This window comes from Mirounga angustirostris, unplaced genomic scaffold, assembly GCF_029215605.1.
Source record: "Mirounga angustirostris isolate CCGP_5_RB_7025 unplaced genomic scaffold, mMirAng1.0.hap1 SCAF_12, whole genome shotgun sequence".
In the NCBI taxonomy this organism is placed as follows: domain Eukaryota; kingdom Metazoa; phylum Chordata; class Mammalia; order Carnivora; family Phocidae; genus Mirounga; species Mirounga angustirostris.
Window position 1 is genome coordinate 103,877,851 of NW_026991720.1, and position 26,315 is coordinate 103,904,165.

Here is a 26,315-nt window from a genome sequence, read left to right on the forward strand (position 1 = left end):
GAGAATACTGGAACCCCTTTGTTTTTTGTTTTTTTTTTCAAGATTTTATTTATTTATTTACGTATATGTATGTGTGTATGAACGAATGAATGACCTTGGGGAGAGAGAGAGCATGCATGTGCAGGGGAGGGGCAGAGGGAGAGAGAGAATCTCAAGCAGACTCCATGCTGAGGGGAGCCCCAAGCAGGGCTCGATCCCAGGACCCTGAGATCATGACCAGAGCTGAGATCAAGAGTCGGACACTTAAAGGACTGAGCCACCCAGGGGTCCCAGGACCCGTTTGATTTTTAAACTTAAATGTCAGTATTTGTACTTCTCAGTTGGAAAAGGCTGGATCAGCCAGCAACAGAAAAAAAAAAATCACTAGGTGGCGGGGGAGGTCCCAACAGGGTAGCTAACCAACTGGATTTGAGTCCTGGAACATTCCAGGTTTGGGGATGCAAGAAACCTGTGCTTTGAAGAACTTCCAGATCCCGAGCCTTGATGGGGAGGCCAGGGCTGCTGAGCTGAGCCACATGCGGCCAAGCAGGAGGGACCGGCGAGTCTGAAAGGCCCCATGGCATGCCCAGCTTGGTGGCCATCACCCCACACGTGCATCATGTCTGTGTCCCTGAGGCTTGGCCCCAAGGACACATGTCTGACCAGAGCCACCTTGAGTCTTGCTCAGACAGGAAAGGGGTGGGAAAGTTCCAAGGTGCTGTATCTTCCAGCAAGACCCTGCCTGGTCTGCCTTGTGTCTCAGGTGCACTCCCTGCTGTAAGGAATACCTGGGTGCAGGGACCTCAGCATCCAGAGGTGAGTAGGATCCCTCCCTCTTTGTAGAATGTGTACCGATCGTAAGAAAGACCACCAGTCACCTAGTGGTAGGAAGTTGAGAGTGGCATTCCCCGGAGCTCCTTCTGGGGACTGCTGCGTGTCCTTACAGCTCATGAGTGGCTGCACACCCACTGTGGGTCTGGTTATTTCTGAGAGGAAGATTGTGTGGGCAAGCTAAGCATTTCCTGAGAAAGTCTGCTTGATATCAGCACTGTAGTCATGATGGTGATGGTGATGATGGTGATGATCATGATGGTGATGATGATGGTGGTAATGGTGAAGATGATAGTGATGATGGTGGTGATGATGATGAGGGTGGTGATGGTGACGATGATGGTGATGATGGAAATGGTGGAGATGGTGATGATGGCAGTGATGATGGTGATGATGATGGTGCTGATGGTGATAATGATGGTGATGATGATGATGGTGGCAGTGATGATGATGAGGGTGGTGATGGTGGCGATGGTGATGGTGATGATAGTGGAAATGGTGGTGATGATGGCAGTGATGATGATGATGGTGATGAAGGTGATGATGGTGATGGTGATGGTAGTGATGGTGGTGATGGTGGTGGTGATGAGGATGATGATGGTGATGATGGTGATGGTGATGATGATGGTGATGGTGATGTCATGATGATGGTGATGGAGATGGTGGTGATGGTGGTGATGGTGATGGTGATGGTGATGATGATGATGGTGGTGATGGTGATGGCAGTGATGATGATGATGGTGATGGTGAAGATGATGGTGATGAAGGTGATGATGGTGATGGTGAAGGTGATGGTGATGAAGGTGGTGATGATGGTGATGATGGAGATGGTGGTGATGGTGGTGACGGTTGTGATGATGATGGTGATGATGGTGGAGATGGTGATGATGGTGATGGTTGTGATGATGGTGATGAAGGTGATGATGATGGTGATGATGATGGTGATGATAATGATGGTGGTGGTGAAGATGATGGTGATGAAGGTGGTGATGGTGATGGTGATGATGATGGTGGTGATGATGGTGATGATGGTGGTGGTGGTGATGATGATGAGGGTGGTGATGATGATGGTGATGGTGATGATGATGGTGATGGTGATGTCATGATGATGGTGATGGAGATGGTGGTGATGGTGGTGATGGTGATGGTGGTGATGGTGATGATGGTGATGGCAGTGATGATGATGATGATGGTGATGGTGAAGATGATGGTGATGAAGGTGATGATGGTGATGGTGAAGATGATGGTGATGAAGGTGATGATGGTGATGGTGATGATGATGATGGTGGTGATGATGGTGATGATGGAGATGGTGGTGATGGTGGTGACGGTTGTGATGATGGTGATGATGGTGGAGATGGTGATGATGGTGATGGTTGTGATGATGGTGATGATGGTGATGGTTGTGATGATGGTGATGATGGTGATGAAGGTGATGATGGTGATGATGATGGTGATGATGGTGGTGGTGAAGATGATGGTGATGAAGGTGGTGATGGTGATGGTGATGATGATGATGGTGGTGATGGTGGTGATGATGGTGGTGGTGGTGATGATGATGAGGGTGGTGATGGTGGCGATGATGGTGATGATGGAAATGGTGGTGGTGATGATGATGGTGCTGATGGTGATAAATGGTGATGATGGTGATGGTTGTGATGATGGTGATGGTGATGATGATGATGGTGATGGTGAAGATGATGGTGATGAAGGTAATGATGATGGTGATGATGGAGATGGTGGTGATGGTGGTGGTGAAGATGATGGTGATGAAGGTGATGATGGTGACGATGATGGTGATGGTGGTGGTGACCACCAGTGTAATAGGTGTTGATGATGACGGTCACAATTACAGTAAGCACTGTCACTCTGAGTGCTTGTGCTGTCCCAGGCATTAGGTTTGAGCTTCTCTGAGTCACCCATATCTTTATGCCTGCCGTGGTATATAACCAGAGCTCCCGTCTGCCTGAGTGTGCGTTCTGTGGCTGAGCCCCTGTTCCACTCAACGCTAACTCTGCCACCAGCCAGAAAGCCCCTTTGTGTCCTGGCATTGGTGATGTTTGTCAGTAGAGGGGTGTGGTGCTGGCAGGAAGGGAGATGACTCTCCAAGGACCCGTGTGGCTCTGCTGAATTCAAGAGGCTCATCACAGAACAGTGTAGGGAGCCTGTCCCTGCCCACAAGACAGGAAGAGTCGTCCAGAGGTGGCCTTCAGAAAGCTTTTACCCCGTGAAAGGGGGTGAGTTGGGGGTGAGTTGGGTTTTGGGGTGTTTCTGTGTCTCTTTGGCTCCCTCAGTCTGCTCTGACACCCTGGCTGTGTACCCCTCTGTGCAGCCCGGCACATAGGTAGGTTTCTCGGGTCACATCCTTTAAGTGGGGAGACTTTGCCTGATGATACCCAGGTAGCAAAGGAAATGACTCAGTCTGTAAAATGTAAGATCCCACGGATGGCAGGAAGCCAGCTCCGTTTTTCCCATCCCTCCAGGGCTCCTTGCTTCACGTTGCCAAATATTTTGTTCGTGTTACATCAACCCCAGCCCACAATGACAGGATCCTGGCAGACCTCCCATTGTGTTTGTGGGCCCCTGCTTCCGGCATTCTTCATGTTCGTCTACAGACGTGGACATCCACCGCGTTAATACTCAACTGAGTCAGGGGACTCGTTTATACTCAGGGGAATTCAGAGCAATGAGAAGGAGCAGCTCTTATTTTAAGTAGGCTCCATGCCTAGCGTGGAGCCCAAGGTGGGGCTTGAACCCACGACCCTGAGGTCAAGACCTGAGCTGAGATCAAGAGTTGGACGCTTCCCCCACTGAGCCACCCAGGTGCCCTGAGAAGTAGCAACTTTAAATCATTGATTCTGGATAGCCCATCCATTGAAGTTAGATGTTAAACCCCAACCAAAGTGATCTAGCATGAGAAGGGGAGGGTATGTGGGTGCTCAGAAACAGCCTGACATCATTGCCCTGCGCACCTTGTTTTCCATGGGAGAGACCCACAGATGTGCAGCAACCCAAGGTCACATCAGCACCAGGACGGCTGCCTCTGAGCAAGTCTGCAAGGCAAGGGGGCCTCAGCAAGAGCCTGGCAGTGGAGCCTTGCCTGTGGAGGTCTGGGAGGGGGCGGCCGCAGCTCCCACGCCCAGAGCAGCCCGATCCTGCATATTAGGAGAAATGGAAGTGCCTGTTGCATTTTGGGTAGTGGGCGACACAGTGTATCCGTGGTGATTTTCTAAAGTCCCAAGCTCAGGGGCGTCTGGATGGCTCAGTCGTTAAGCATCTGCCTTCAGCTCAGGTCATGATCCCAGGGTCCTGGGATCGAGCCCCGCATTAGACTCCCTGCTCCACAGGAAGCCTGCTTGTCCCTCGCCCACTCCCCCTGCTTGTGTTCCCTCTCTCACTGTGTCTCTCTCTGTCAAATAAATAAATAAAATCTTTAAAAATAATAATAATAAAAAAAAGTCCCAAGTTCAGTCAGTGGCTTGTGCAGTGCACGTTGCAGTCAAGCTCATCCCCATTAGCGGTCAGTCCTGTCTCCCAGCCCCGGCCCCTGGCCGCCCCTAATCTGCCTTCCAACTCTGGGTTTGCCTATGCTGGGCATTTCATCTAAATGGAATTGTACGACGTGCGTCTGATTTCTTTCGCTGAGCATCTGCTTTTCCACGCTCATCCAGGTTGTAGCGTGTGTTAGAGCTTCATTCCTGTGTAAGGCTGAATTGTATTCCACAGGGCGAGTGGACACAGTATGTACGTCCATTCATCCGGGCGTGGGTACTGTGAACATCCGTGTACAAGTGTTTGCCTGAATGTGTTTGGTTCTTTTTTGTTTTTTAAAGATTTTATTTGAGTCCCACATTGGGCTCCCTGCTCGGCAGGGAGTCTGCTTCTCCCTCTGACCCTCCTCCCTCTCATGCTCTCTGTCTCTCATTCTCTCTCTCTCAAATAAATAAATAAAATCTTTAAAGATTTTATTTGAGAGAGAGAGAGAAGGAGAGAGCGCACAAGCAGGGGGAGGGTCAGAGGGAGAAGCAGGCTCCCCGTGAGTGCGGAGCCCCACGTGGGGCTTGATCCCAGGAGCCGGGATCATGACCTGAGCCAAAGGCGGACGCTTCACCGACCGAGCCACCCAGGCACCCCTGAATGTTTTTAATTCTTGAGTGGAACTGCCAGGCCACATGGCCCATTTTTGTTTAAGGTGTCGAGGGACCACCCCCTCCATTGTTTGAAAGTTCGCTTTGGAGACCCCCTGGCCTCTGGCGTGGCTGGCTTGTTTCCCAAAGCTCTTGCCGTGGGTGTGCTAAGAACAGGTTGGTCCACACGGATGTGACCCCCTAATGGACACATGCACCGTCACTTATGGACAGCTGTCATTTGTTTAACCTGTGGGTAGAGGGTGGTAAGGTCCTCTGTGTTGGGATAGAGAGGTCATGACATCTCTAGCCAGGGTGGGCCTCGGGGTCATAGCTCTAGTCTTCATTTCTCCTCGTAGCCCATCAGCCAGCTGGGCCTGCGGCCGCACCTGCCCACATCACCATCCACTGAGGGTGGTCCTGAAGGTGGATGGCTCTGACGACAGTCCTAGGTCAACGGTATGGTTGTGGGGCATCTGGGTGGCTCAGTCGGTGAAGCATCTGCCTTCGGCTCAGGTCATGATCTCTGGGTCCTGGGATCGAGCCTGGCATCGGGATCCCTGCTCAGCGGGGAGCCTGCTTCTCCCTCTCCCACTCCCCCTGCTTGTGCTCGCTCTCTCCCCCGCCCAACAAATAAATAAATAAAATCTTTAAAAAAAAAAAAAAGCTACAATTGTTAAAAGATGATGTGTTTGAGGAGCAGGCCACCAAGATCTAGTGGTTTGGGGAGGGGAAAGATCATTCAAAGGGAAAATAAATTCAAAGACATAGGAGGGACCCGAAGCCAGGCACCAGGCTCTGCTGATAATGTGTCTTCAGTGAGTCGGGTAGCGATCTTGCCTTTTGGTTGCTGTGTGGCTTCTTACATTTTGCTTGAAGTCATATCTGATTTTGAGTAAGTGGTGGGAGGAGGATCGCCAACCTTTCCTATATTGGAAGGTCAGCCTTCTGACCTAGCTTTTTGGACATGTCCTTTCCCTTTTAAGCGCGCCTTTGGGGAAGAAATGCGACCTAACCAAGCACTTCAGTGTTTCCCAGTGAAAAGGATTTGCGGTTTTGCAATCCCAAAGACAGGCTTGCCTTCCTCGGCCCCCTGGCCTCATTGTGCCAGTGACAGCCCACTCCTACGGGCTCCCCTGGCGCTGGGATGGGTCCGGGGGCGGCGGGCGGTGGACAGGGCTAGGCATTTCTAACAAACGTCTCCTGGCTCTTCGCGAATATACCCTGCAGGTGGCGGGGACGGGCCACCCCTGTGGCAGCTTAGGGAGAAATAAAGCTCCTCGAGCCATTCTGGGAACATTTAAGCTGGGCAGGTGGGCTTTTCACTTTCACTGTCACGCTGAGCAGATCCTTCGCCCTCTTCCACCCTCTCTTGAGAAGCTGCACGTGTCCAGTTGAATGAGCTGAACTCGGGAGGCCTCCCAAAACCGCGGGGCAGTGTTTGGCCATTGTTTGTCTTCACTCCTAGGAATGCGAGGGAGTTTCCAGAACCCACTGTGCATGCTTCTACGATGCAGCACTTCATTCTTCCACGGTTGTATAAAGATAAATAAATAGCTTCAGGGCACTTTGCCTTCTAGTGGCCCAGATGGAAGACAAAGGTGGTGTTCTCAGGGGTTTCCATCGACGCTCAAGGGCCGGAGTCTGTCCCCTTGGCTACAGAGAGCAGTCACCTGGGAACATTACCAGATGTGGAGACGGCGTCCTCCTCCGGAGGGCCGGCTTGGGTTGGCCTGGGCGGGAATCAAGCGTCAGAATTATTTTAAATGCCCCCCCATACGTGGAACTCCGGGCTTGAAACCTGCGTCTGTGCTCAGCGTGGTCATGAGTTTGGGGGCCCTTGGGAAGTTGTTAAAAAAATGCCAGGCTCTGGGCCTCAGTCCCAGGGAAGGGGTGAGGTCTGCGTGCCAGGAATTTCAATGCCATGTAAATGTGCAGCCAAGTTTGAGAACCGTTGTTCTTGTACTTGGGGTTCTGCCTGGGCGTACACCCTGCTCACCTGGAGGGCTGACCCCCGCTCGCTGAGGCGGGAGAGCCCCGCCTGAAGGTGGTTCGGATACAACCCGTTTCCAACCCCGTTGTGGAATTTGGAAGCTGTTTGGGAGTCTCGTGCCGGGGACCAGGGTGGTGACGCCTGGTCTGGGCTGTATTTCGACAGCGCAGAGGAGGGGCTGGGACCCCAGCTTGTGAGTTGTCAAGCTCCTCACCTGTGGACAAGATCAGACAGTCCCCTCGAGAGGTCTGAATCGCCCTCGTGGAGTGTAAGGAAGATACGACGATTGGTGTATTTACAAACAGGTGCAGACTTGCCAAGGGGCTTCTGGGTTTTTTTCTTTTTAATCCAGTTTTTTAGTGAGTAATCTGAGCAGGTCACATCCTGCACCTCTGTTGACTCAGTGGCAAATTGGTGACCACCATGCTGATCTCCCAGGTCAGGCTGAATTTAGTCCTGGTGCCAAGAGCTCTGTGGGCACCCCACGGTCTTGGCCTGAATCCTCTGCTTCCGTAGGGGCTCAGTGGGGGCGTCCGGGTACCCGAGACGAGGACTGTCCTCAGCACCCGGTAATTTCCCTGCCCTGGCCCTCACCACACCTTCTGGTGACGGCTGGTGTAAGTTGCATCCACCATAGACCCGTGACTGGGCGTGCTGGGGGCTTCTGTCCTGGTGCCGTGAGCTCTGCGGGGCCCAATCACAGCTGGGCTCCATCCCTACATGTCCCCTGAATGACCGAATGACCCAGCCTGCAAACTCCTGCACCCCACACTGAATCCGAGCCTCCCGGAGCCTGGCTAAGGCTGAGCTGACCCAAGGTTTGCAGGCTCAGCGGGTTATCCTGTCCTTGAACCCCAGCACCGCCCCTTCCCTGGGAATAGTGAATTTGCAAACATGAGACACGCGGGTGTTTGGGAAAGGCAGCAAGGGGGCCTCCCGGGAACACCTGCCCTGCTGTAAGCCTGGGTAGGGGAGCCCCAAGGCCCAGGGTGTGACCAGTTGAAGACCTGTGAACGCCCAGCAGAAGGGCCGTTGTGGTCAACGGGAGGGACAGGCTCACAGCACTCGGCAGAGGAAGACCGACCTGGCCCGACCCTCTGTGGGGACTGGGATTGTGGGTGGATGCGCGGGTCACCGGGGATTTTTGCGCATTTTGTGGTCCTGGGTTGCCGTGTTTTCTGCATTGATTGCAACGTCCTCTGTGACTGTGTGGGGCTGCTGAGGTCCCGGGGTCTTGGCTACTGGCTGGGAAGCAGCAGGGAGCAGGTGCATCTTAGCAGGTGGGCAGAGAGGGGCAGGGGTGTGTCTGAACAGGGGTGTAGGGCTGGGGCTGTGCAGGGAGGGGCGGGGATGGGGGTGTCCGGGGCTCAGCACCCAGGCCCGTGGCCTGTGGGATGCCCCCAGAGGGAGCCTAGGGCTTGTTCCCCCTTCTCCCCGTGGTCCTTCTCAGAACGGACCCCTCCCCATGGAGGGCTGAGTGCACGCATTGTGCTGCTTTAGCTCGAGCCTTTCCTGCCTTCATTTGGTCTGTTTCCCTCTTTCCCGGATGTGACTTCTTCATTGAAAAAGAAAAACGGGGACACGGCCAGATGGAGGTAGCCGATTCTTTCATACAGTTCGGAGAATAGGTTTGAAGTATTTCGCTCTTCAACTCAAGTGAAGTCCAGGCATCTTGTTTTTCTGACTTTAAAAGTGGTACATATCAGAGCACAGACCGCGGTCCAGCGTCGCAGCCACCAAAAGGCCACCAAAAATCCTCCGTGCACACTCAGCGAGGGGAGGGCGGGCTCCATCCTGACCTCAGGGTCTCGCCCTTGTGCTTCTTGAGCACCTGCTGTGTGCGAGGCACCGGGAACCAGATGCACACAGATCCCTCCTGGGAATGATGCTGGGAGAAGCGGGAAATGAACAAAAGTGGGTTCTGATCGTGACAGGCTGGGACATCACACTCCGTGACAGAAGCCAGAGAGCAGAGGACACCCGGTGGATGATTCCGTTTATAGGAAACGTCCAGAACCGGCAAGACCAGAGGTCGCCAGGGGCGGGGGGAGGGGAACGGGCAGTGGTTGCTGTAATGTTCTGGAACTAGAAAAAATAAGAGTGTCAATTTGGGAAATTGTAGTCAGGTTTTAATTAAGGCCTCTGTCCTCTGCTGTGGGAAAAGCAGCTGCAGCCCACGCGTTTCTCCCGTCAGGCTCCTCGGGGGACGAGCCGCTGGGTGGAAGGTTCCGGAAGCTGAGCCTCGGGCAGTATGACAACGATGCTGGGGGGCAGCCGGCCTTCTCCAAATGTGGATGGGGAAAGACCCCCGGTGCGGACCAGGCCACAGGTCTGGCGCCTTTCCTGTCTCCAGCAGACGCCAAGGAGGTAGGCACCACCCCTTGAGCTGGACCAGCGCCCTTCCCGATCGAGGTCCTGTTACCACCCCGCCTCCCTCCCGTCTCGCAGGCAGGGGTGTGGTTGGGAGAGCCCAGGTGTGCAGCCCTACCCAGAAGGCACGGCGTGGCCACCGTGGGCTCCGTTGGGCCTCCGCTCCTGGACTGCGTGATGGGGGGAGGCGGGAGCATGCAGGTGGCTCGCGGGTCCACGGCGGTGGCCAAGGGGACACGGACTTCCCCAAGGTCTTAGGCCACGGGAGGGAAGCGGGAAGAAAGTGGGTCAGCGTGGCTGTGGGCCCCGTGGTGGGATCCACGGAGCGTCTTCTAGGCTTTCATCAGAACGCAGTAAGATAGGTCGAACCCCGAACGATGGGCCCGTCCCCATTCGTGTTTTCATCGTGGTCGAGGCAGAAAGTGGGAGCCCAGAATAGCTTAGAAAAGTGACACCTGGATAAATCCTTCTGTGTTTTTCTCTGTGCTGTGGTCTCACTGCCTGTGAGCACACACACCACAGGCAGGGATGATTTTATCCTGTTCTCCACCGGGTGCCCGCCTCCCCACGGCCGGGCCATCTCTGCTGGCTCCGCGCGGTAGCAGGTGGATGGACCGCGGGGACTCCCTCTTCCTTTGAGTTTCTGAAGCTCTTCCCAGTGGCCGCCAGTGGCAGGGCCGTGCATGGGGACCCGGCCCCCTGTCCCCGCACCGTGGGTCAGCCCGGGCCCGCCGTCAGGAGGTGGCCTTCACCCGACTCCCTGTGCCAATTCCAGACGGTGGCCGCCGCGTACCCCCCAGACCCCAACGGGATCAGCAGCAGGACCTTCACTCCAACCAAGGGTGGCTCTGACTCGGCCTCTCCCACGCCGGCGTTTCCCGTGTCTCCAGAAACACCGTATGGTAAGCCAGAAGCCAAGCCTGCAGCGGACAGCGGCACCCCTTCGGCGAGGACACGGCAACAGAACTTTGCTCTTTCTTTTCCAGTGACGACACCCCCACATTATCCGCCGTTCGCCCCACCTGGGCTGCAGGGGGGCAGCGCCGGCGGTCTGTACAGAGGAGCTCACGGTAAGAATCCCGCCTTTCCTCCTCTCCAGCATCTCATGCAGGCATGTTTCTGTGGGCGCCACATCTTGGACGCCTCCGAAGTGAGGAGGGCTCTTGCCCGGGGCGTGCGGCCCGCTGGGGGTTAACCGCAGCCTGCATCTTGCGGGCGCACTTCTGTGTATCCTCACATCTGCCCGGCGGGCAAGGGGAAGGGTCGTGGGCGCTCGGGGCACAGTGTCCATGGTTTCAGCTCCTCCTACTGTGTCGTGGAGCTGGAAGAAGAAGCTGGAATGCCTGCCCTGCCCTTTACAGAGGAACTGGGGCTTGCGGGGTCAGCGGGCTCTCTGCTCTGTGCTTCAGGGCCGCCCGAGATCCCCGCCCATGGTCCTGGAGCTCCCCAGGGGGTGATGACCTCTGGGATGGGGGTGCTGCGGCCCTTGCACACTTCCCCATCCTCGGCATGGTGCTCGAGTGCCCACGGGCCGAGGGGAGGGGACAGCAACCGGCAGCAGCCATGGGGCCAGTCCGCATCCCTTCCTGGGGACATCCCCCTCTTGCCTTGAGGGCCCAGGACAGCCCGACCTCAGGCACGGGGAGAGGGGATGGAGCCGAAGCCCTGTGTGCATGTAAAACCTTTCTTCTCTGTGCTTGTAGATTCTTTCTGGTGCTGCCTCTCTGGGGAAGGCCCGTGAGGGTTCTGTGAGGGGCCATCAGGCACCCGGCGGGGGTCGTAGTGACGACAGCTGGTGCCACGTCCCTTCTTTCCCCAGAGAAAACCAGATCTGTGTGTTGTTTACAGGAAGGGCTGTCCTTGTCGCAAAGGTGGCTTTCATCAGAACACAGTAAGATGGCTTTAGACCATTCACGCTTCTCTTTACTCGCAGAGCAGAGCGGTTAAACCGCCGGCCTCCCTTGGCGGGGGTGGGGGTGGGGGGTGGGGCTGACACGTGGGCAAAGGGAGGGTGTGCAGTATGGTTGCATGAGTATGTGCACTCTGGAAGCGTCCCACGGGAGGAGACGCCTGTCCCAGCGTGTGTCAGCGTGGAGACGCACTCACAACGTCGCGTGTCTGTTCTGCATTGGAACCATGTAGGCGGCAGCAAACACAGGGACACGGCTTCTGCCTCCACTCGTCCCCCCCTCCTCCCTGAGCCGACCCCGTGTTTAGACCAGCTTTGTGCGACACATGCTGGTGATGGCCGTGGGACATGGATGATGAGCCCAAGGAAAGAAAATACCGGAACAAACCTTCAGAATGTAGGCCCAGCAGAGCGCGAGGGCCCTGCTTGCGTGGGGCGGTCCCGCGTGCTGGGCGCACCCCGGGCGGTGATTGCAGGAGCTCATGTGTAGGTGACATTTGCCCCATGGTCTTCACAGCATGATTTCTCTCCTCTTGTGGTCACATTACAGGGGCCGCTGTCCCTGTCGTCCCACTCACAGGTGGGGAAACGGACACAGAGAAGTTCAGCATACTGCCCGAGCCACACAGCAGGCAGGGGGCAAAGCCAGGACTACACGCCGGTCAGCCTCATCCCCCAGCCAGGGGCGTTTTGTTCCACATTGTCAGGTAGACAGGGCCTGGATTTAAGTCCGGTCATGGAATAACTGTGCCTCTCATAGTTAGTGACCCTCTGATCCTGTTTCCTCGTCTACCAATACAAGAATGCCTCATCTGTGACCAGCGTGCAGGGGTGGGGTGGGATGTGCTGGCATCTAACGTAGTGCCTGGCTCTGTGTCATTGAGCACCAGGTGCCACCGTGTGTATACATGAGAGTATTTCCTTTGAATCCCTGTCAGGAGGGTGGCGTTGGCCTCCTCGCATGGAGTAGACCTAGCCTTCCCTGTCCCTCCGCCCCCGAGAAGTACAGCCACACACCTGGCGGTATGTCAAACAGATGACAGAAGGCTGAGCCCTGGAGGAAAGAAGCAGACCTGGATGGACCACATCCTGGGCCGTGGAACAGGCTTCTGCAGAGCAGAGAGAGTGGATGCCATGCAGGGAATCCAACCAGAAACCAGTAACGGGAAGGTAACAGGAAAATGTCCAAATGCCTGCAAGTGAAGCGGCACTCTTGCAAATAATCCATGGGCCCAAGAGAAGATCTCATGGGAAATCACAAAGTATATTGAAATGAATAAAATGAAAGTAAAATATTTCATGAGTGGTAGGACAGAGCTCAGAGCTGAGAGAAACACTCATGACAGTAAACATATACATTGGAAAAGGAGAAAATCTGAAATTAAGAGTAACCCGAAGATGGCCAGAAGGAAGAAAATATTGAAAATACAAGCAGAAGTCACTGAAGTTATGAACAAGGAAATAATAGAAAAAATAAATGAAAAAAGAGCGGGTTCTTGGAGATGATTGAGAGAGTTGGCCAATCTCTCAGAAGAAGGACAAAAAATAGGGAAGAGACCAATTGCTAATACCAGGAATGAAAGGGGCCCCTCACCGAGCACCCTGCAGATAGGAAGAGGATGACAGCGCCACACACCATGGTTCACGGTGAGCTTGCACTGGGACACTCTTCCAGTGTGAAGTAGACACTTGGAATGCCTGGTAGCTAGTGAGGAAATTGACTCATAAGGTATACATTTTCCCCCCAAAGCAATCTCCAGGCCCCAATGGTTTCATTGGTGAATTCAACCAGACATGTAAAGAATTAACACTAATTCTACACAACCCCTTCCAGAAACTAGAAGGAGAGGGAACGTATCCCAGTTCATTCCATGGAGGCAGTGTTACCCTGGTACTAAAATCAGACAAAGACAACAAAAAGGGAACAATAGGCCTTTATCCCTTATGAATAGACACAAAATTCCTTAACCAAACCCAAGGAAATCGAATAATAGTGTATATAAAAAATTATACACTTTCACCAGGTGGGATTTACTCTAGGGATGCAAAGCTCTTTTGATGTTTCACAATCCATCAGTCACCCATCATATTTAATGGATAAAAAAGAAAAAAGCCATATGATTTTAGATCAATAGATGCAAAGAAAAAAATTTTTTGACAAAATTCACATCTGTTCCGACAAAAAACTCGCAGCAAAACAGCACAGAGGGGACCTTCTTAAACCTATAGAAAGAATCTACTAAAACCCTGCAGCTCACGCATAATGCTGAAAGTTCTACAGGATCGTCATACAAGAAAAGGAGATACAAGACCACAGAGTGGAAGGGAAGAAATAAAACTGTCACTTTTTGCAGATTTGTGATTTATCTATGCGGAAAATTCCAAGGAATCTACAAAAAAAAGCCTCCCAGAACAAATAAGGGGCGTCAGCTGGTTGTAGGACACAAGAGATACACACAAAAATCAATTATATTTCCATAGACTAGCAGTGAATGTGTACAGACCTAAGTTAAATATACAGTGTCGTTCATAATAGATCAAAAAAGCAAAATAATAAGGTGTAAACCTAAGAAAACATGCAAGACTCATTCATTGAAAACTCCACAGTGTCAGTGGGAGAAATCAAAGATCTAAATAAATGGAGCAGCATACCATGTTCATGGATTGGAAGACCCTGCTGAAGAGGTCAGTTCTTCTCAAACTGATGTATAGTTTTAACAGTTCCTATCAAAATCCCAGCAATAATTTTTATATAGACAAGATACTTTTAAAATTTATATGGGACTGCAAAGGAAGGAGACCAGCTAAAACAATTTTGAAAAAGAACAAAGTAGTAGGCATGGATTGACTACTTTCCAGACTTTCTAGGTAACCACGGTAATCAGGACTGTGTGATGTGGGGCAAGGGACGGACACAAGACCAGTGAAACAGAATGGGAAACCCAAAAACACACCCACACAAATTTGCCCAACTGATTTCTTTTGGAAAATGTGCAGAGCAAGCCAATGAAGGAGAAACTGTCCTTTCAACAAATGGTGCTCACCGTCCAAAAAAAAAAAAAAATCAACCAAAGTCTTATATCTTATACTAGAATTAACTTAAAAGAGATCATAAACAGGGCGCCTGGGTGGCTCAGTTGGTTAAGAGACTGCCTTCGGCTCAGGTCATGATCCTGGAGTCCCTGGATCGAGTCCCACATCGGGCTCCCGGCTCGGCGGGGAGTCTGCTTCTCCCTCTGACCCTCCCCCCTCTCATGTGCTCTCTCTCATTCTCTCTCTCTCAAATAAATAAATAAATAAAATCTTTAAAAAAAAAAGATCATAAACAAATATAAAACTGTAAAACTTTAAGGAAAAACACATAGCAGAAAATCTTTGGGATCCAGGCTACTCAAGAGTTATTAGACTAGCACCCAAAGTGCAATCCATAAAAGGGAAAATTGATGAAGTAGGACTTCACCAAAATTGAAAGAATTTTCTATAGGAGGAACCTGCTAAGAGGTGAAAGGGCAGACAGACCGCAGACCGAGAGAAAATTTTGCACTCCAAACACTCGGCAGTAAAGAAAGAAACAACCCGATCAGAAAGCAGGTAAAAGCCAGGAGGAAACCTCTTACTGAACAAGATGGACAGACGGCAGATGAGTACATGAAAGACACCCAGCGTCATTACCGCCAGGGAAATGCGAGCAATCACTACGGACCCAGCATAACGGGTAAAATAAAAAACGGTTTCAACACCAAGAGCTGGTGAGGATGTGGAGAAACTGGAACTCTCCTGTCCTGCTGGTGGGGGTGGGACACGGTGCAGCCTTTCCACGGGAGACAATCTGGCACTTTCTTAAAAAAAACCTACACGTGCTAATATATGTGATTCGACAAGGAGCCCTGAGTTTTTATCCTAAAGAAATAGATTGACACTCGCACCAAAGCCTGCACCCCGGTGTTTATAGGGCATCTCTGTATAATTCCTGACCTCTGCGTATGAATCCAGAATGACCTCAGACTCTCAAGTTCAGTGTTAGTCCCATTGGGGGAGCTGGTGGGGGTGTGGTCGAAACAGTGTTGGCTGCCAGTTGGACAAGCTGGGTGGAGTCTCCGTGGAGCTTTATCGTACTGTTCTGCCTACTTCTGGATGTGTGTGGGGTTTTATATGGTGAGGAGTTAAAGTATAAATCTGGGAGCCCTTGGTGGTGAGTAAACGTGGGTGCGGTCCACACGTGTGCACGCGGCAGTCCCCGTTCACCAGCCCTGTCCTCTTGTTGGTGCAGTGCGTATAAGCAGGGACCGGTCCAGGGATCCCACACTGGGGAGAACCAGTTCCTGCTGGTTGTTTGCCTGGTGAGGAGGTCTGGAGTTTGAAGGGCGAGCAGGGTTCAGTACGCGCTAACTAGGCTAAGGGAGAAATCGAAGCTGTCTGACTTTTTGCTGTTCCCGTTATGGTCTCAGTCACATCAGCGCACAGTTGGTGCAACACCTCACTGCATAGGACCCCTCCCTTTGCTGCATCAGGGGTGTCAGCTGAGTCCCAGTCAACCCAACCCAGTGCCACCAGGTTACTTCGGGGACAACCCACAAGACAGGTGTCGGAGAAAGAGAGGCGGACACCAGCCGAAGGGGGGAAAGCCATGCTGCAGGTGAGCAGCAGAGACCCCAAGCAAAGGGACAGGTCAGCGGATGGAAAGTTCCTAAAATGGATGAGCAGCAGAGACCCCAAGCAAAGGGACAGGTCAGCGGATGGAAAGTTCCTAAAATGGATGAGCAGCAGAGACCCCAAGCAAAGGGACAGGTCAGCGGATGGAAAGTTCCTAAAATGGATGTCAGGGGGAGGGGGATTCTTGCTAAACTGGCCCAACAGGATTCTTGCTGCAGAAGGGCAGAAGCTGGGTGGGCTGGGTAGGGATGACTTTGCAGAATCCTGGCTAAGACAGGGCCCTCCAGGGACAGACGTCCAAGGCCAAGGTCGAGGCCTCGTGGAGAAGGGGCTCCCAGGACCCTGACTCTGGGGGCAGTGCGTGTCCTCTGCTACCCGGCCCACTTGTACTCTGTTCTGGTTTCCTCCAGGTCCTCTGGCCACCTAGGTTCAGTGCCGGGTGTCCCCGGAGCCTGCCTGGCCCGCCCCCTGCCTTGAGCCCCTCACATCCGCCCCTCACCAGAAACAAGCCTCTCTGCACCGAACAAGCAGAAGAATCAGGAAGCGTGCCCAAGGGTGCCCAGGTGTAGAAACAGATGCTGGAATGAGAAGCCAAGTTCCCGGGGAGTGGGGGTGGGTGTCAGAGCTGGGACTGCCCCTCCCTGACCCGCTGTGCGGACCCCCAATAAGCTCCTCTTTCAGCGCCACCTCCAGGACAGCGAGGGACCTTTAAACACTTACCCAAACAGTCAGCCTTTAAATAGGAATTCAAATACTGTTGAATTCTCCCAAAGGTGCTGGTAATGGAAGGATTGGGGACGGGATGGGCACAGGTGCTGGGGCAGGTGGGGCCATGAGCTGGACCCAGGAGGGCGTGCTGCAGGGTTTTCTGTCTGACACAGTGAGCCCTGTGGGGACGGAGACCCGCAGGTCTGACTCACCCGGGACCCTCCAGCGCGAGCCTGGGTAGTCGGTGTGTTCAGTGCATCCCTGACCCGCCTGGCTTGCGCCCCGGGAAACGTGCGCATGCAGGGAGGGACACCATCCTTAGACTTGTCAGCAATTCCAGATCTGAGCCTGTGATACTGGGATTTCTAGCAAGACAGATCTGGTCTCCGTGCCCTTTGCCAGCACCGAGGCCCTAAAACCCTTGGAATTCCCTAAGGGGAGGAGCAGAAAGGTGTCTCTTGTGATGCTAACCAGGTGATGTTTGGGAAGCACCTGAGGGTGGGGTCTGGTTGCCAGGGGAACCGACCACGTGGTTACAGGGTGGGCCCTCTCAGCCCCACCCCCTGACCTCGGGAGGGGCGGGGCTGCAGGTTGAATCGATCACCAATGGCCAATGATTTCATCAGTCACGTCCTTGTAATGAAACCCCCATAAAATCCCAAAAGGACGCGGTCTGGGAGCTCCTGGGTTGGTGAGCATGTGGAGATGTGGGGACTGTGGGCCCTGTTGGGGCGGGGCATGGGAGCCCCGCACCCCCTGCCCAGAGCCCGCCCTGAGCAGCTCTTCTGTCTGTTCCTGAGTTAACCCTTTATAACAAACCGGTGATCTAGGGAGTAAAGTCTCCCTGAGTTCTGCCCCAGTGGCTTCATCAAACCCAGGGTGGGGTCGTGGGGACCTCTGGTCTGTGGCTGGTGGGTCAGAACCCAGGTGACAGCCTGCACGTGGGCCTGGCGTGGGGGAGGGCGGTGCTGGGGGACCGACTGTGTCGGGGTAGATGGTGTCAGGGTTGAGTTGAATTGTAGGGGCCCAGCCGGCTTGGGAGGGCTGCGTGGTGGGGTGCAGAACCTTTTAAAGCCTCAGTAGGAAATGTGCTTCTTGAAAACAGGAAAGTTGTAAGAGTTTCAGTGAGGGGGTGGTTTAATCGCAAGCCTCATACAGGAAAGAGAGAAAGACGAAGGTCAGAATATCAGTTATTCCGTCTTTTCTGACATGAGGCTGAGCCTTGATATTCACCACGTAAGTGGGAAATAATGAAGGAATGTTTCGTCACAAAATTTGTCTCTGATGTACGTCAGCTTCGAATTTGATCCGGGAGAGATTCGTTCAGTTGAGGTGAAATCCACAGAACGTGAAACCCGCTGGGAATGTGAACAGTTCAGGGCTGGCTAGTGTAGTGTGTAGGACCCCAGCTTTGTCAGGTTTCACCCCGCTGTCCTCCGTGATGGCTTTGCAGGTGGTATTTAGAGGCCACCGGGGACGTTGGTCCCTTCACTGGTGGCAATGAAGATGATCGACAGGCAATGTGAGTTTCTTGAAAGAGGACGCCTTTATACTTTATACAGTTTCCATTTTGTCCTCACATTGTTCTGGGGAGCGGGGCTGGTCCTTCTGGGGCCCTGGCTGTCACGAGAGCAATGTCCCCTCTCCTGCTGACCAGGAGGGGTTCTGATTCCCCGGGGAAGGACGGAGCTCTTGGGGCTTCACCCCAGCCTCGGGTACAAGGGTGTGCTTGCAGCCATTGGGGCCCCTTGGAGTTGATTTCAAACGGGTGACATTTGCCAGAGGGCATATCCAGGACCTTCTTGTTGAGAGAGGGAGCCAGAGAGAGTACTTTGAGCTAATGCTTTATTTTTGTTTAAAAAAAAAGTTGTCGTTCTTCAAAGCTTGACAAATTGTAAAACGCTTCTGCCAGGCGTCCCCTTTCCTTCCTGTACCCGACTCTGCTTTTCTTTTGAAACTTCATGAACTTCTGATGAGAATGTTTATAACAGGGATGAAGGCATGCGCTGAATGTGAGCGCGCTGTGATGTTTGCAGACCCCGATGACTTTGCGTCTTGCAGCTCCTGCAGGCAAGCACGTTTGCATAGTCCTGGTAGTGTGTTCACACGTGGAGGGCGTGCATGTGGACCGGCCAGGAGTATCCATGTCGTGCACGCCCATGACACCGGGTGCGTGCCGATTGGTGCCGGAGAAGGCCTCCTGGGGACCGTGGACCCCACGTAACTGGTATGGATAAGCCTTGGGTACAGCGGCCCCTGAACCCCGGGGCCCCCGATTAGGAAAACGAAGAAAGGAAAGTTGAATGTTTCAAACTATATTTAAAAATCAACGTCCCCGGTGGGCTGCTGGAGTCCATGTGCAGCCGGGCCTGGGAATGAGAGCGTTCATTCACTCGGGTGGAATGCGGCTCTGAAAACACGCCGTGTTGGCCTTCCGTGCTGACACCTCATTCCCAGCAGGCCGGCCTGGAAGTGTCCCCATGTGAGCGGACCGTTTCCCGGCCAAGATGAATGCCGTCCTTTGTGTGCTTGCTTTTGGTTTAGAGGGATCTTTGTTTTTCCCAGTTTATTTGAATCTGCTCATTTCTTCCCCCTCGGGCGGACTGTTCTTGAATCTCAGAGTAGAGGTTCTTCTGTGTTTCCCCTCATTGGGGGGGGGCTTGTGCGTCCCCCCATTCTGAGCCCTGCCAGCCAGAGGGCAGGACCAGCCCCAGCCCTTGGGGGACAGGCTCCTGGGGGCCTGAGTCGCCTCCCTGGCGCTCTGCGGTCTGGTTGTGGGACCTCTCAGGACACCTTTTATTTATTCTTTGTTTTTTTTAAGTTTATTTATTTGAGCGAGAGAGAGGGCATGAGCGGGGGGACATGCCATCTGCCTCTCACCTGTCGTTCCTGGCTGTGGACCCCCTCCCCGAGCCCTTGGGGGCGTTCAGCTGAGCCCCCGGGTTAGGGTGCGTCCCTGACCCAGAGAGGCCCTGCCCAAACCGCCCTGATTAGGTGAGGAAACACCGTCTTGGGTTTAAATGCCGCCATGTTCCAGCACGTGTTCACACGCACGTGGAATAGCATGCCTGAATCCGTAGTGCGTGTGCATATTCCCGGTTAGGCCTAGACTGAGGGATCCTTTGCTTTTGAGCGTTTACTACGAGTCAGGCACTTATACGTGCTTACATAGAGAAAGAGCTGGTTTATAGGAAACCCAGGAGCCAGGGGAATAAGAATTCACTCGTTTGGAGAGCATTTCGATGCTCCAACAAGGCCCAGTGTGCTGGGGAGGGGGCGGCTTGTGGGTGAATCTTGCATGCCCTCAGGTGCAGGCGGTCTGACCGGGCGTTGGAGGACCCTGACACTGGGCTACCGTGAAGTCAGACTGTAACTGAGCTTTGTGTTTGCTCTTCATCCTTCATCTGCAAAAGCAGATCATCAGGCTGGATCGGAAGCAGCCCAGAGCACGCCTTCCCGGGTGCTGGCGGGCGGGGGATCCCCGGGAAAGCAGGACTCCCTGAGGATCCATGTCCCCTGTGTGTCCTGTGGAGCTTTCCCGAGACCCCTTAGTTCTGTGTTTCTAGGGCAGAGCCCTTGCTGGAGATCTGCGTGCGGGTCACCGGACGTCTCGTCTGTGTGGTCCCAGAGCCCCCTGTACACTCGCGGGAGAAGCCTGCAATCTGCACGAGTGAACCCCTGCCCCCCCCCCCCATCTCAGCACCTTCCCTGTGAGGTTCCCGAACTTCCCTCGCTATGTCATGCACTAAGTCCTCAGACCCATCCTGCAGCTGCCCCAGCCGTCGGGCGTTGGATTCGGCTTCACTGGGTGAACCGCAGGCCCCATGAGAATGCGTTGGGCCGGTGGGCACCTTCTGAGCTGAGTGTGCAGAGGGAGGGCAGCTGGGCCACGTCCGCATTTGATCTGTGACCACTGACCTTGGGGTGACCCTGCTGGGGCCCAGCGAGAGTGAGCTCAGGGGTGTCCTTCCACTGACCCAGGTCCTCTTGCAGAGCGGGGGACAGCAGTTTCAGGGGACAGCTTCTTGACTTCAGAGCACAGCCGTGAGATTGATTTCTTCCCCGTTGCTACTGCTGAGCATGGAGGAGAGGCAGGCCGGGCAGACACATCTCCAGAAGGTTCTTCGGTGCCTGTAGACTCCCACCCGGGGAGTCCCGGTCGTGGAATGCTTGCACAAAGTTACACAGCAGCAGTGTTTCGGAAAGCGTGTCCTGCTTCCCCTTGACCCTCCCGATGGCTGCCCCACGTCCGTTAGCCCGCGGCGTCCGCCGGGCACCACGGGAAGGGCCCACCCTGAGGAGCGCCTTCCTGGGCCTGGCTGCACGATGATCATCTTCCTTTCTGTTCAGGGAGAGTCGGGCCACGGGAAGGGCCCGTCCATCCGCCAACTAAGGCTGCGCTGGGCTGTGGTCAGACATTTCCGACAGATGCTTTGCTGCCCCTGCTGCAGGCACATAAACAAGCCGGAGGAAGTGCCCTGCACAGACCTGGGGCAGCTGTCCCGGGGCTCTTCCTGGCCAGGAGCTCAGAGAAGTGGCCCCCGGGGTTCCCTCGCATACCCCTGTCCTGTGAGGGGCTTGTACCTGTTTTCTTCCACCACGGTGCTGGGATTTGAGGGATGAGTGGGTCTGTGCCCGACCCATGAGGCAGGAGAGGCAAGGGGTGAGTGCCCACTGCGTGCTGTGCTTGGTGGGCCTCCACCGAGAAATGCACATCTGCCTCTGGGAGCTTCGGTCTCAAAAGCTGGCTGCGTGCCTCTGCTCTGCTCTACGGACTCGTCACAGTCCGGTTTCAGGCCACGAGGGATGGAGCACATACCTCCATCTGACTGTCGGGGATGGTGTTCCGAGTCATGTAAAAATGCAGGGTCATTTTGAAATGGGCTTTGAAGAGTGCATAGGAGTTCTTCACCAGTTTGTTTTGAGGGGTGGGTTGTCTTTTTAGATAGAGGGAAGGACATGAACAGAGACAAGGGAAGAGAGGAACGTTCAGGTCTGCCAGCAGCCAGTTGATGGAATCGGCCATCAGCGAGGGGCCCCAGCTAAGAGCTGGAAAGAGACTCGGTAAGGCTGCCGGGTGGGAGGTGTCAGAGTCAGCTGCGTCCAGGAAGAACACCTGCAGGGTTTGAGCTGGAGGAAGGTTCCCGGCTGCCTGGGGCAGGGGTGGAAGTGAAGGGCTCTGGCTGGTGGTGGGGGCCCGGTGAGCGGTATGCCCCCATCCAGGGGACCCGAGTAGGCGGGGCGGCGCTGACCAGGGACTCCTGTGGCTGGTGGAGGCCTCTCCGTTGTGAGCAGTGGATCCCAGGGAATCTGGTCCACTTTGGGGGAGGTGGCGTTGGAGGGGCGGGTCCTGGGGCAGCAGACCCTGCTGTACGGGGTGGGGGGGTCCTTCCGTACTCACTGCTCATCCCTTGGCTGATGCTGGCCCCCGGGCTGGACCAGAGCTGGGGAGGGTTTCAGCTGGGGGTTTGCAAGAGGTTAAAGCGGGGGAAAAGGGAAAAGGACTGGAGAGGAAGCGGACCGCGCAGTGAGCAGGCGGGGCCGCCCGCGTCTGGAGGCACCGACTGGGCAGGCGGCCCGTGCAGCAGTCCCGGATTCTTTCCCGGCCACGCTCTCCCGCCGCCCTCTGAATGGGCCTCTGCGGAGGTGGCCGCCCCCGTCCCGCCCCGACCCCCCCTCCCCCCGGGACACCGGAACCCAGAGTCGCCCTGCCCCAGGGGTGGGGGACGCTGCTCACTCACAGGGCCGCCTGGGACAGCCCGCCGAGTGCCTTCCGCCCGGCCCACGACTTCCCGGGCCCCTGCATGGACTGAGTGGCGCCCCGCGCTGCCCAGGTAAGCGCCACTCTCTCCGGCCCTGTGGCCCGCCTGCAGGGGGCCCAGGCTGGAACCTGAGCTCCCCAGCGGTGGGGGAGGGGGCTGGGGGGGAGGGGACAGGGGGATGCAGAGTCCCAGGGCCAGGGAGCCCAGGAGAGACCGGACTTGGGAGGTGGCTGCCTCTCCCCGCGTCCCCTGTCACTTGGCGACAGCCCTCCGGCCCTGAGACTCTGCGAAAGAGGTCCCGGCCTGGGACCCCGGAGGGAGGGCCCCTCCTTCCAGAAGAAAGCCACGCTTTGTCTTTGCCGAGACTCACTGGGGCAGACGCAAGCCTGCTTCACAGATGTGTGGCTTTGGGAGCCGGGCTGCTTCCCAGCACAGCACATTCTTTTGCTAAAACCGAGAAAGTGCGCCTGCCCGGTCCAGGGCTGTCCCGTCCACCCCAGGGCCTGAGGGAGGCCGGCTGGCCTGGCCACAGAGGCCCCGGGCTGCACCCAGGTGCTGTACCCCGGCGGCGCCCCGGCTTCCCTGGAGGAGGAGGGCTGTCAGCCGAGGCGGAAGGCAGGCGCCAGGAGCAACATGGGGTTTCCGAATGAGGTTGACTGTTGTCCGGGCTGCTGCTGGAGCCAGAGGGAGGACGTCTGAAGGAGCCCGGGATTTTAACACAAGACATGCAGTCAGGACATAACCTGCTCACGTCATTATGTTGCCAGAGCCTTGGGGTGGGGGTCTGGGTCCCTCCCTGCATCTGCCCTCCGACCTGGCCCAGGTGAGCCTGCAGGGCATGGGCAGGTGCCTGGGACCAAGGGGCGTGTGTGCTATAGAATGGAAGGATGGGGACCAGTAAGAGGGAGAGACAGGAGAACCCCAATGTTTCATAGTGGAAAAAGCTCTGTAGTCTCGCGGAGGAAGTGAAGCCTGAGCTGGTCAGTGGTCGCCTTTTGGTTCTTGCCGCCTGCAGGTCTGCATGTTCTCCCTCCCAGCATGGCCAGAGTCCTCCCCTCCCGACTGGGGCTCGTGTCTGGTCCCGCGTTACCCATTCTAATGCAGTTCGTACACAATGGTCATTTCCAGTGAATTTCATGTGTATATCGATAGATTAGAAATCGGGTGGCACGGGTATTTTTGTGACCCCGGAGATGAGATTCGAGAGTTTTGGTCCGTTGATTCCAGGAGAGAGAGGTCATTCCCCCCCCTCCGTGGCTGTCGGTGGCTGGGTGGGGTCCCAGGCTGAAGACGACTCACGGGTACCAGTGCCTTCTCAACATGGGGGGGGGGGGGGCCCGCGCAGGCCCCTTGTCCTGCCCAAGGCTGCCTCCTGTTGTATTTGGGGGGAAGAGGCAGTAGGGCGGGGCGATCTCACACTTAGGTTCCGACTTTGACATCTCCCCGGCGTGGGGCAGGATGGCATCGGGGACAGAACACAGCTTCCCAAGTTGCAGAGATGAGCTGGTCTCCTTTGACAGAGTTTCTTAGTTCCCATAGGCGTTCGGAAGCTCTGTGTCCCTGTCTGCAATGCAGCGCTGTTGGTTTGCACACGGAAACCTTTTCATGAGGATTAAATCCAGTGACGCCTCCATGTGGCTTAGCCCAGCACCGGGCATGTGGTGGTCAGCACTCAGCAAAAAGCCGTTGTTACTCTGCTTTCTGTAATTCTCTTAGTCAAGGAAGTTGGCATGCGTCGTAAACCAGTTTTGAGAAATCTGAAAACAGCCCTGGACATAGCCGCCCGGCTGAGCTGGAGTCAGGATGTGGCCGAAGGATGTTCGGTGACAGGTGGAGGCTGGTGGCCCAGTTGGGATTGGTGCCAAATCCCTCCCCACTCACTTGCCTCCGGTCACCTGAGATGGGTGTCACTGCTGGCCTTCTGAGATGTGAAGGCAGCGGGGTCACGGGGACAGTGAGAGCTGGGGTCCAGACCACCCCTCGCACGGACCATGCCCTTCCTGCGTCTCGTCCACACCCACTGCCCACTGCCATCCTGCCAGGATGTAGGTTTACGAGCACTGAACGAAGGAATTGGGGAACCAACGCAGCCTCCCCTCCTGCCACTAGACAGCCAGCTACTCTCAGCCTGGAACTGTGTTCTCTCTCTGATGTTTGATGGGTGCTTAGCCTCAGCGAGAGCAGGTGGGCGCTCGGTGGGACTGGGGAGCAGGTGCCAGTTAGACCAGGTAAAGGAAAGGGACATGAATTTCAGAAACTCAGTGGGAAAGAATAGGGTTGGAGGAACCAGGGATGAGCCAGCTTCCCTGGGTGGCTGAGTGCAAACAGAGAAGCTTCCAGAATGCTGTGGAGCTCTCTGATGGCTCTGAGGAGGTAAGAAGAAGGGTCCCCCATGGGGCACCTGGGTGGCTCAGTTGGTTAAGCGACTGCCTTCGGCTCAGGTCATGATCCTGGAGTCCCGGGATCGAGTCTCGCATCGGGCTCCCTGCTCGGCAGGGGGTCTGCTTCTCTCTCTGACTCTCTTCCCTTTCGTGCTCTCTGTCTCTCATTCTCTCTCCCAAATAAATAAAATCTTAAAAAAAGAAAAAAAGAAGAAGGGTCCCCCCAAAGACAAGGTTTGATCATGGGAGATGTGGGTCTTGGAGTCCCTCCTTGTGTGTGTTGTAGGAGCAGGCCAGATGTGACACAGTCAGCCATCCCTCGTCCTTCCAGAAGGACTTCCTGTCTTCAGCAGGCTCACGGTGGCCGGTGGCCTGTGGGCTGGCGGAAAGCAAGCCAGGAATATGATGGTGCCGGTAGAAGGAAAACTCCGGTAATAAAGTTCCATGCAGACTGTTGAAAATGACACTTGTCTTGTTCCAGTGAGACCCTTTAAAAGTTTAACAGGAGGCATTTAAAAAGATACGGTAGAGGAAGGGAAAGACCGTGTCACTGGATAGGAAGGTAATGTCCTAAAGGTGTCAAACCTTAGCAACCTTGTATGTGTATTTGGTGTAATTCCAATCAAAACACCGACGGGTCTATTTTAAGGGAGTTCGATAAAGTGATTTTGGAAGTCCAGTAGTGAAGAATCTTGGTTAGCTGGGGTACCGCCAACAGAGGGGGGACCTGCTGGGGAGCCAGGGCACTGAGTGAGCAGCGGCCAGTGGATCTCGAGGGAGATGGAGGTGTACAGCAGACTCATAGTGGCTGGAAGTTTGGTTCCAGAAAAGGGGGTGCAGTCCGCAGGAAAGAGGGGCCGCTCTGCAGTTTCCCATGCGGACAAAAGCAAAGTGGGCCCCTTTGTGTCGTTTGCACACGTCACGTGCAGGTGCAGCAGGGACCTAAACGTCAAGCGAGTTCTCCGTGGGGAGAGGGATGTGTGCGTTTCTCTCTTGGCTGCCCTGGGTCTCGCCCCCTGCTTTTCTTTTCTTGCCTTACTTGGGTTACTTTAACCTGTTCTGATGTCCCCTTCATTTTGTACATTCCAAGCCCTATAATTTTCATTCTTTCTGGAAAATGTGCTTTGGCCATTCGTGAAAGGTGGGTTTGCAAACAAGTCCTGTTCGTTCTCCGTCATCTGCAAACGTCTTTTCCTACCCCTTTGCTGAAGGATATTTTGGCCACATACAGAATTCCTAGTTGACAGTTCTTTTCCTTCGGTAGTTGGGACATCAGTGCTGCCTCCTTTTGGCCTCTTGGTTTCAGATGAACAATCACCCACATTCGAGTTGGTGTCCCCTGTGCGGGCTGCTTGTAGGATGGGCACCTTGTCCGTGGTGTTCAGAAACTCCATCACGATGGGTGGGTTTTCCTAGTGTTTATCCTGTTTGGGGATCATTCAGCTCCTGGAATCAAAGGTTGTGTCCTTGGCCAGCCTGGTGGTTCTTCAGACATCGTTTCTTCTCACGACCTCCAGCCGGCTCTCCCTCTCCTTCTGGGTCTCTGGCGGCACAACCGTGGGGTCCTCTGTTACTGGCCCACGGGCCCCTGGACTTCTTTAC

The 26,315-nt window shown here is 54.8% G+C and overlaps 1 protein-coding gene across 12 annotated transcripts in view; it reads left to right on the forward strand.

Moving 5' to 3' along the window:
• TNS3 (tensin 3) overlaps positions 1-26,315 on the forward strand; it is a 214,654-nt gene that overhangs the window by 148,815 nt on the left and 39,524 nt on the right. For 9 of the 12 annotated variants that reach the window (XR_010406632.1, XM_064575503.1, XM_064575508.1 and 6 more), the window contains 3 exons: positions 9,095-9,297; positions 10,076-10,202; positions 10,287-10,370. The exons of 1 other annotated variant lie outside the window; for it this stretch is intronic. Coding sequence is in view for 10 of the 11 variants with exons in the window: in XM_064575503.1 (XP_064431573.1) it covers positions 9,095-9,297; positions 10,076-10,202; positions 10,287-10,370 (414 nt within the window). In the remaining variant the exon portion in view is untranslated. The remainder of the gene's footprint in view (positions 1-9,094; positions 9,298-10,075; positions 10,203-10,286; positions 10,371-26,315) is intronic. 2 more of the 12 variants (XM_064575499.1, XM_064575500.1) reach the window with 2 other exon arrangements.